General features: G+C 48.4%; 6 protein-coding genes across 6 annotated transcripts; 5 read left to right on the top strand and 1 right to left on the bottom strand.

Moving 5' to 3' along the window:
* Positions 1-288: 288 nt before the first annotated feature.
* On the bottom strand, positions 289-1256 carry BC939DRAFT_466338 (uncharacterized protein). Its single transcript, XM_051557631.1, has 3 exons — positions 1031-1256; positions 782-899; positions 289-684 (listed from the first exon to the last, which is right to left on the bottom strand). Exons 1-3 carry the CDS (start codon positions 1142-1144, stop codon positions 617-619), a joined length of 300 nt encoding a protein of 99 aa, XP_051407396.1. The 5' UTR covers positions 1145-1256; the 3' UTR covers positions 289-616.
* Positions 1257-1857: 601 nt separating this feature from the next.
* BC939DRAFT_402759 (uncharacterized protein) lies at positions 1858-3507 on the top strand (the record flags this gene model as incomplete). The annotated part of the gene is made up of 5 exons (XM_051552695.1): positions 1858-2284; positions 2397-2510; positions 2605-2707; positions 2822-3046; positions 3174-3507. The coding sequence occupies 5 exons, from the start codon at positions 1858-1860 to the stop codon at positions 3505-3507; spliced, it is 1203 nt and encodes a 400-aa protein (XP_051407395.1).
* Positions 3508-3559: 52 nt separating this feature from the next.
* Positions 3560-4967, top strand: BC939DRAFT_333326 (uncharacterized protein). Its single transcript, XM_051551619.1, has one exon. It carries the CDS (start codon positions 3607-3609, stop codon positions 4744-4746), a length of 1140 nt encoding a protein of 379 aa, XP_051407394.1. The 5' UTR covers positions 3560-3606; the 3' UTR covers positions 4747-4967.
* A 2080-nt stretch (positions 4968-7047) lies between these two features.
* Positions 7048-7248, top strand: BC939DRAFT_402786 (uncharacterized protein; the record flags this gene model as incomplete). Its single annotated transcript, XM_051552697.1, has 1 exon — positions 7048-7248. A coding segment is annotated over one exon (201 nt), but the record flags the coding sequence as incomplete, so codon positions are not given.
* BC939DRAFT_523910 (uncharacterized protein) lies at positions 7048-8242 on the top strand. The gene has a single exon (XM_051561247.1). It carries the CDS (start codon positions 7418-7420, stop codon positions 8219-8221), a length of 804 nt encoding a protein of 267 aa, XP_051407392.1. The 5' UTR covers positions 7048-7417; the 3' UTR covers positions 8222-8242.
* Positions 8243-8804: 562 nt separating this feature from the next.
* On the top strand, positions 8805-9592 carry BC939DRAFT_333332 (uncharacterized protein). The gene has a single exon (XM_051551620.1). It carries the CDS (start codon positions 8972-8974, stop codon positions 9497-9499), a length of 528 nt encoding a protein of 175 aa, XP_051407391.1. The 5' UTR covers positions 8805-8971; the 3' UTR covers positions 9500-9592.
* Positions 9593-10218: the final 626 nt, after the last annotated feature.

Raw genomic sequence — 10218 nt, 5'->3', positions numbered from 1 at the left:
TCATGTGCCCTCGTTGCCGATGGCCAACTCAACAAATAGCAAATAACAAAAAAATGGCGGGAGAAGATGCTTCTCCGGCTCAACTATCCATTCAGCCAACCAACGGCTCACTGGCAGATGATCCCACACCCTAAATTGGTGGTCTTTGAAATATTGATTACCAAGGCCGCCCGTGGTACCATGCTGACCCTGTCCTCCTCTAAAGGGCTATGCCCAAAAGAATGCGCCCTGCGATGCAAATATGGCCAACTGCCTAGTATCATACGCCGTCTTTGTCTGCCTTGGCATCACTGAGTCTCGTCATGTTCGCTGAAATGATTTATTACACAATCGACTGAGCAACTTCGTGCTGCTTTATGCAACTGCAACATATCAAGTGATGCACCACTCTCTCCACTCGCTCATACGTCCCTTTGCCGCGCTGCAATGGCCTCACGTCTCTTTGCTGCATCCAAGTCAATCGTGCTCACAACCGGCATTTGTCCTGAGGCCATAATCTGGCGCTTCTGGCGAATCTTGAAATGACAGTATTCCCTACATGGTCCCAAACGTTATGATCAGATGTCAGGGCCTTAATATGTTGCTTAAATTGCATTATGACCAGGTCCATAGGGGTTTACCATGTTCCGACGGTCATCAAGACAAAAGCACCGAATCCCCAATTGGCTGCTGATCGCCCGACTCCTTTCGAGTTGAGAGATACGTGCTGGTTAGTAACATGATCTAATGGCTCAGTATAACCGTCAGCAACGATCCTAGACGATTGATCGACGGAGCTCACCAGACCGCATCGCCTTCAGTAATCCTACACCCAAACCTAGCGCCGCGCCATCGATAAAAGATTCCTTTGCACAAGGTGACTTTTTCATGGTCGAAAAATCGCGTGTTGGTTCCAATGTCTATTATCAATAAGGATGTGTATTAGCGCATGCACAAACTGGACACATTAGCTAGAGACCTCTCGCGAGAGCTTCGCTGCAGTTACTGTGACTGAGTTGGCTCCTAGTAGATTCGAAAGTGCTATGCTTGCCTTAAATGCAGACACGACTTGATCTCTGTCAGGTGCTGGCTTTGGGTCATTTAGTACAGGTATTGGAATCTCTGGCAGTGATTCCTTGTCCTTATTGTTGTTGATCCCTGACATGATGCACGAGTCCTGATTATTTATGTGTGTTGAGCTGTATCCTCGCTTCTGGTTCAGAGGTCGAATGAAGAACGTGGGGCCTGGGTACTGATCAGCATGGCGCTGTGCCTGTAGTATAGCACAGGCGCATTTCGGACCGTGATCCTATGTACTTAAGGGTATAAATGTCCAGATACGCGACATTGAATGTGCTCTTTCGCGCTCTTTTCTTTTTTTCCCTTGAGGTAATCTCCACGGATATTAATCGTTGTAACCAGGCGAACAAAACTATCATGGATCTACGGTTACTCCTTGCAGAATAAAAGAACACATCATTTTGCCGAATGCCTCAAAATGCCAACTCTTCTTGCAAATGGAGCACAAGCATACTCTACACTATCCGGCTATGCTATGGTGCTAGAATGTATACCACACTTTCCAGTCGAGAATAATATCAGGGGCGCATGGTGTGTGATAAACGCAGTCACTTCTATTTTGCTATTGTTTGGCAACCTTTTTTTTTTTTTTTGAACTTCATCTTAGCGTTTTTGTCTACAATCGTTTTTGTTCCTGTCTTCACTGTGTCTTCTGATCTCACACCCTCTTCCTCTTCCTCGTACCACCTTCTCATTCCTCTTTCTCTTTCCTCCATCCTCTCCCCTCAGCCGCAACGGCATCCCTCATCCATATACCAACGTACTCCTTTTGTTTGACACCAACATAATACAACGGCGATGGTGGCCCTGACGTTGGATTCCCAACTCTTGCGAAAGAGCAACTCGGCGTTCCATGCACGACGCATCCAGTTTAAAGAATCCACTCGCCTCGACCTTAAACAGGAACGTCTTAAAAAGAAGTATAGACCCATCAATGCTCCCTCAGATGGTCCCGCTGGGTCTGCGTCCTTAGTAGCCCCGGTCCCTTATTCCGGCATCTCCAACTCATCCTCCACAGTAACTGAGGATCCCAATGGCTTCAGACTACCTGCGAAGGTCCTTTACAGCAAAGAAAGGGTTCAGCTGGTCTGGCCACAGCCTCGCGCGATCGGACCCGGGCTGGTCAACCTCGGCAATACCTGCTTCCTGAACTCGGTGCTGCAGTGCTTGACTTATACTGCACCCTTGGCCAACTATCTGCTTTCAAACCAGCACAACAGCTCCTGTAAGCATCATGCAGCATAGATACAACACAGCCTCCTTTTTTTTTTTGCGCAACAGTCTCTCGATTCCCCACAATCACTAACTATCTCTAACTTGCCTCCGCATTCGAATAGGCAAGACAACGAACTTCTGCATGATGTGCCTGTTGGAAAAACATGTCGGTCGTTGCTTTTCACATAAGATGAGCGAGGCAATTGCTCCAAAAGTCATTGTCGGAAGACTCAGGAGTAAGTATTTTGCTCTGATTGATTAGCACTCCTGTAGCATGAGCCCCCATATGTCTTCAGTGTCCTAATGGCAGTTGCTTCATACTCTCTATAGATATAGGCAAGCAGTTCAGGATTGGGCGTCAGGAGGACTCACACGAATTCGCTAGATACCTTGTCGATGCCCTCCAAAAGAGCTGCTTAGTCGGATACGACAGGTACGCAATATGATCCTGACATGCCCGACTCTGAGCAATGCAGCCAGCCTTTGCGTGCCGCAAGGACAACAGTCCTCCCCTCCTGACGTGCCCGCATTTGCCTTGTAATGATAGCAAAATGGACGACCGGATCAAAGAAACAACTGTTGTTCATCAAATCTTTGGAGGCTACTTTCAGAGCCAGGTCAAGTGCATGAAGTGCGGCTACGAATCCAACACCTTTGAGACATATTTAGATGTTAGTTTGGACATTAAGACCGCAGATAGTGTGCAGAAGGCTTTCCGTGACTATACCAGGCCAGAAATCCTCACCAAGAGTAACCAGTATAAGTGCGACAAGTAAGTGAGCGCTGCCATGTTCTCTGTTCTCTGTTTTCCGTTTATGCTTAGCGCCTGTCGATGTTGCATATTTTGCTTAAGGTTACTAATAAAGCTCCGTTGCTTTATTGGCGCTATCTGATTGCAGGTGCAAGGTTCTGGTAGATGCTCGGAAGCAAATGACTATCTATGAAGCCCCCAAGGTTTTGTCCGTGCATTTGAAGAGATTCACATTCACGGGCCAAAAGATCGGGAGACATGTCAGGTTCGACACGGAGCTGGAGCTGAACTCGGTCATGAGCACGAACAAGAAGCACCCGCAACTCCTATATAGTCTATACGCCGTCCTTGTCCACGCTGGAGGGTCATGTCATAGTGGGCACTACTACTGTTACGTTAAGAGCTCCAACGGCATCTGGTATTCCATGAACGACTCACATGTAAGTGCAGCTTTCTGTTTGTACCCTGTGGTGTCTTTATAGGCTATGGCCTTGGCACATAAACTGACAGTGCCTTATGTGGTTTGTGATCACTAGGTGAGCGTGGTTAGTCTTCAGACAGTATTAAGTCAGAACGCGTACATGTTGTTTTACACCCAGAATAAGACGGGAGCGGGACGGTCAACGACACCAAACGGAACAAGTTTGGCTAATGGAACAAATGCCAAGGGCATGCCTAACGGCCTGAAGTCAGCACCTGTACAGATGAAGAGACCAAGGATAGACGAGGACGAAATTGGCGACAGGGTTGATAGGTCTTCGATTATCCCCAAGGAAAAGCGCGCAAAGATTGATGAAATCTCGGAGTTGTCTAAGGAAGAGAGGCTGCGACTGAAGAAGGAGCGGAAGAGAGCCAAGAAACTGGAGAATCTGAAAGCAGTAAAGTCTGGACAGAGCGACTACGACCTTGCCACGGCTCCACTACCCTCGTCATCATCGTCCTCGACACCCTCGTCCTCTACACTCAAACTACTTTTTGGAGCGCCACTCAGTAACGGGCCTGCGCCGTCAAAAAGCCTGAGCCCACTGGCCGATCTGGATACTATCCTGAATCAACCACCGCTGCTATCCTCAAAGCCCAAGCCCTCGACCATTGCCATCCCTACACGACCCCATTCCGACTGGACAGTTACGGATGGAGCCATGAAGTCGCCTGTTGCAGAAGAGCTCCGCCAGCTGAAGATGAATGAACAACGGAAGAAGGACGAGAGACAGGACAGAAATGATGACAAGGATTCTTCGGATGAGATGGAACAGGACGGATGGACTGTCAAGCCTAGGGCAGTCAGCCAAGTGATCGTTGTCTCTCACGATGAATCCTCAATCTCCAAACGCGAGAAGTTGCAGGCGCTGATTGCGCGCGAGGCTGAGAGCAACAGCGCGAACGCCAAGGGTGCGATGCTCGATGAGATTAAACATATGCTGGGAAGTAAGGTCTCGACATGGGAAGATACCAGCCAGGAGGTGACAAAGAGCCGTGATCAAATCCTTCGGACACTGAAGCCCAAACACCATCGACCTGATGCATACGATGTTGAATATGATCGCGGAAAGGTTAAGAAGGTTAAGAACAAGCAGCTGGTGAACGGTACTGCTATTGGAGCCAAGGTTGCGAACAAGTTCCAGTCGGAGCAGGATGTGCGCAACCTTGTAAAGGTACGGCCGATTCTTTCATGGTGCTCGAATGTCGCTTCGTATGTCCTCGATGAGGAGAGTCTCTAACGACTTTTTCTCTTTTCTATATTTGCTACTTGATCGGTAGCCAAAGTTTGCGAAAAACAAGAACGCTGGCAAGCAGCTACCGAGCGCGCTGTAGAAACCTCTTTCGCGTCTTTTTTTTTTTATATCTATTTTGTTTGTTACCTTGGGTTTTTTATGTTGTTGCATTTCATCTATTGTTGATTATTACATCTCATCTGCATCTCTTTCTTTCATTCTTTCGTTCTTCCTATTTTGTTCTCCTCTTTCTCGAAAGCACGGACCATCGGCATAATCCCTCGATTACTCGCTGGCATTCGATTGCCACTAATGTTTATCTTGTCTAGATTCATTCGATTAAAGAATTAACGGTGAAGAAGAAGAAAGTCGACTACTTCTATCAAGAAGGGAAAAGTCAGCCATTTCTTTCAGACGCGATCTAATCGATCAGGCATCCAGAGATCAATGACAAGCGCTGTAAATGACGACTCATTTGGACCAGCGAATGTCATAAAAGTCTCATGTACGCCTTCACTTTTTCAGCCAAGTTTTGACACTGCTCCCATGGTTTCAACACCATCCCTACACATAGTACCGTCTCATAATGCCTCAAAGCAAATCATCCTCTCACGGAACAATGCCTTGCTCGACAGCAGCAAAAACCAAAAACTGACGAAAGTTTTTGGTTGTGTGTGGTATTATCAGAACAAGACCATACACTGCCTGCTGAAAGTACGGTCCTGTTTGGCGTATCAAGGATCTATCCATAGTTTCCACAAGTGTGTTGTCCTTGGTTCTCTGGGGACGAGTAACTAGCCGGAGCATGGTCTTTTGCGATAGCAATCACGAACAAAAAATCGGCAGCTTGGAATGCAGCAATTGTGGTACTACCTATTCTTGCAATGTTCATCATAGGCGAAGTCCCTTTTATGGCTCCAAAGCGTTGTGTTCAAGGAACCATCATGCCATTTCTGACCTTCATTTTGCGTTTGGGCTTTGTTGACGTTAGCCACGATGTGAACGTTTACCACGACTAAATCGGTACCTGGGGAGCCTTGAACGCCAATAGTACCGCCACCGTTGTCATTATTATCGGCGCCGCCGTCGCAATGACAATAGCAACGCCTTCGCAAAATCTATTTAAACTCGGTTTCGATCACCAAAATCGCTGCGTTAAACCAGAGAGAAGACGATTGCGAAGGGATCCGGAATCGCTGCACATCAGCATACGCTATTATGAGATCGCAAAGACCTTTATTCGTGTCGCCGGACAATCCTAGAGCGATAACAGAGCAGGGGATCTGCGTCGAAGCAAAAGGATCAATACACAAAAGCAGTAAAGTAGTTCGCAGCTTATGAGCAGTAATGGACGTAACGCTTCACTTATATAAATAAAATATGAGGACTCGATGTTGTAAAGGCATATCGTGGCATTTTGTGGAGAATCTAGAGACCGCGATCGATTAGGGAGCTAAAAAAAAAGGCATTCGAATCCTGTTGTACAAGAAAGACGAGCGGAAGAACCTGAAGAACTGGTGACCGATCTCTTTGATCAACTGCGACGTCAAGATATTCATCAAAATCCTCCCCAAGGTCATCACGCCCTACCAGACAGTATTCATGGCAGGACGCTTCATTGCCGATAATGGCCTCGCTCTTTACGCCCTGATAGACCATTCACGGGAGGAAGGCGGACAGGAGATTGGTCTTCTTCTGGACATGGAAAAAGCATACGACTGTGTCCACCCAGACCACCTCCTGGCCACAATGGAACGGATGAGCTTTTTGGAGGCTTTCAGAACTCTCATCCAGCGCCTCTTCTTCCAGACCAAAATAAGGACCAACATCAACGGCCACTTGTCGAAACCAATACAACAATGTCGCGGAGTTCGTCAAGGAGATCCACTATCACCACTGCTCTTTAACATCGCTCTCGAGCCTCTCCTCCGCACTATCATGCAAAACGACGAGATAAGCGGCATCACAATCCCCCGTCTCCACCACCCGATCAAGGAGCTCGCCTACGCTGACGACATTTTGCTAATCCTGCGCAATAAGAGCGAATCGAATCGAGCCAAGTCCGTTTTCGCGACATACTCGAATGCAACCAACGGCATCCTCAACCCCGAAAAGACGGTAGCCTTTCCACTCACCAAGGCTCCCAATCAAGAGTTGCGCGAGGCAATCGCAGCTGACAACATCGGATGGCATGATGAATACACCAAAGACCCACTGACCAACAAACCGCAACCTCTTCGATACCTTGGATACCCGGTGCCCATCTGCCCAGAGCAGGTCGAGGGGTTCTTTCAGACACGCCTTTAGAAGATTCAGTCCTGCTTGGCGATTCACTCCCAACGGCCACTGTCGGTGAAGGGTAAGACATTGGTGGTCAACTCCTTTGCCCTCACAACATTGTGGCGCGTTATTTGGGTGATTCCCCCTCCTCGCTGGTTCCTCACCAAGGTTAGACGCGTCACCAAGACCTTTATCATGCGGTCCAAGCCAGCCCCAGCCTCGGTCTAGGAATCGATGATCCCGAGAGACAACTGGACGCTCTCCTCCTCAGGTATCTACAGAACATGACATCTGAAAAGCCCTCGATGGGACGCAAGATCCTCGGCTGTCTCCTCCAGCACTACGCCAATGCGCCTAATCCGCTGACGCCCCTGCTTTGCTTGGACAGGAAGGCAACATGGTCCTGCACAAGGTCCATTCGTCTCTTGCACCGCCTCTTCACCACTGCGCGCAAGCTCGCAGAAGCCTCTGTCTCGACCCACCTCACGGACAGCCCCTTGCCACAAGCTCCGATGTCTCTCAATATAGCCTACCAGTTCTGGCAACAGCACGGCCAAGCCTCGTGGATTTATACACCCAGTCTCTACGTCGCCGCATGACCAACATCCTTTTGCCGACCGCGGACATAAACGTGCCCACGACCTCCTTCGCTCAGGCCACCACAGGGGACTTCCGACGCTTCGCACAGCTCCCCTTCCACAAGGACAAATCTGAGGGAATGCCGGCTCAATGGTCCAAGTTCTGGAAGAAGGCTCTACCAACGCAGGGCCGTAATCTCTGGTGGCGATATCTCCAAGAGTCACTTCCTCATGCGAGCTTTCGCCTCACAAACTGGCCCCGAGTAACTTTTCTCCCCATGTGCCCAGTGTGCCATGAATCCGTGGAAGACTTGGATCACTATGTTGTGCTCTGCCCATCCAAGCGCCAAGCCTGGATCTCTCTCCTGCAACACCACTGCACAAAAACCAAATGGTCAGACAAAGAGCTCCTCGACCTAGTCTCTATTCAGGATAAGCAAGGACGCCTCTCCTTCAAAGATAACATGCGTCTCACACGCGGGACCCCTGTGGGATGGCTGGCATCGCTCGCTTCCTCCAGATCTTTTTCTTCGAACATATTGTCCTTACCCCCGCCACAACCTAATAGCATCTTGAAGGCAGCCTCAGAGCTAACAACCAATAAATTAAGGGGACGTCGCTAGAAAAAAAAACCCCCCCCCAAAAAAAAAACCTCACAGCCCCTCCCACTTTCCTCATAAACTCTCGCGCTTTCTTCACACACTCCCGCGCTTTCTTTTCATACTCCTTTACTTTCTTCATGCTGAATCTCACTTTCTTAATAACATCCGTCGCTATCTTCATACCCTCTCTCTCTTTCTTCATGGCGCCTCTCCCTTCCTTCATGAACCCCCATTTTCTTTCAACAACAACAGCAACAAAAACTTGCAACATTTACAACCTTCATTCTTCTACAATCATTGTTGCTACCTTCCTTGCTACGTCTGTAGCTACCTTGCCCATATTCAATGCAGCAATCTCTCCGTGAATCCTATCCGCAAGAACTTTAAGGTGCTTGTTCACAGCGTCAGAAACAGGCTCTGTCACCTCATCGTCCATGACTTAAACCAAATCCCCAGACTACCAAGGATTTTGCATGAGCGGCTTTTGGGATGTTGGACCTGGTTAAGACACCTCTCGACTTCAGCCTTCGCTACCTTCCTGTGCTGCCCCATGACAACCAGAATGAATCCAGGCGTGCCTCCACAAAGTCATCATATACAGTTCTCAAACGCTCCTGTCGCGTTTTATTCAACCTCGACGAGCTCAACAGCCGCCCGTACTGAGACATCGCTTCCTCCTTGCTGCTGAAACCAAACCTTCTGACAAAGGACTAGAACGAGACATGCTCCTTCAATTTGCCATCGACCTCTCTGACTTCATTGGCCCACGCAATGTGTTGCATGTTGCGAGGCTTGGAGCACAAAAGCAAAAACACACAAGATAGGAAGCTGTTAGCAACCACTCATTCATACAGTCTCGCATTGCCGCCTGGCTATTTGGCGGAAGAAAGAACAAAGGATGAGCTGCAGGTTGTTGCACATGTGTCTGTCGGAACTTCAACGCAGAGTCTCCACCACCAGTTCGGGTTTGTATGGAGCGTCCAAGCTGAACACATTGTCCGACTCCCTCTCCGGTCAGCATGCCAGAGAGAGCTCATCTTTCTGTTAACCACGCCAGAGCTAAAGGAGGCAAGCCGTTTTGTTAACAATGGCTCCGTTCATCCTTCGCCAACACCACATGGACCGACAGCAAAGCGTCACGACCACCAGCTCGGGTATGCATCGTGCGGCCCTACTGGAGGCCACCCTGTCGCGGCTACCTCCCCGGTCGGCGTGCCAGAGAAAGTTAGCTTTCCGTTGAACACGCTAGAGCTAAAGGAGGCCAGGTCGCTACTGACAAAATGTTTTCCATGCGGTTGAAAAGTGGAATGAGTCCATTACCTTTTAACGCAAGAGCGAATGATGGAAAGGAGCGCGAAGAGGTGCAAAGGTGCAAAGGTAGGCGAAGAAAACAATGTAATGGAGAAAACAAAAAGGAACAAAGGATAGTAGCGGTGAGAAAAAATATAAAACACGAAATCTGAAACGTTATCGGCGTGGCTTATATGCATCATTTTGTTCAAAATGCGTTCAATTTGCCCTACGGGCTAAGCTTTAAACGTTCAGCCCAAGTTTTTGCCGAAATAAGTTATGCTAAACGCATTTCTTCGATCAAAGAATTGAGGCGCTGGCAGATGTTTCATTTATCACCAGTAAAACTGTTTAAAGCCTCAATTATTTGGCTTTCGGCTATTCTTCGTTCAAGTCCTATCAACAACTTCGATTCAGCTTGCTATCAGTCAACCTTGGTTGCAGGGTTTTGCGGAGCATACCAGGGGCAGGCTGCAAGTCATCGTACTCTAACCTCTTTCTCTCTCTCTCTCTCTTTCTTTCTTTCTTTCTCTTTTCCCCCCTCCTGCGCGAGGCTCAAAAAGAGGCCAACTGGATAAAAAAAAAAGGTTCAGAAGCATTATTAAGAATCCTCTTGTTTTTGTGTGAAAAGAAAGTGAAGCTCCTCGGTCCCGAAGGCATGACCAGAGGAGACGATGACCTGAGGGGAGTATGGAAAGTGAGGAGTGCGAGGATTTGGTGCTCCCGGC

The sequence above is a fragment of the Gamsiella multidivaricata genome (genome assembly GCF_025024155.1).
Source record: "Gamsiella multidivaricata strain RSA 2152 chromosome Unknown BC939scaffold_96, whole genome shotgun sequence".
Taxonomy (NCBI): Eukaryota; Fungi; Mortierellomycota; class Mortierellomycetes; order Mortierellales; family Mortierellaceae; genus Gamsiella; species Gamsiella multidivaricata.
This window is presented reverse-complemented; position numbering and strand designations above follow the sequence as displayed.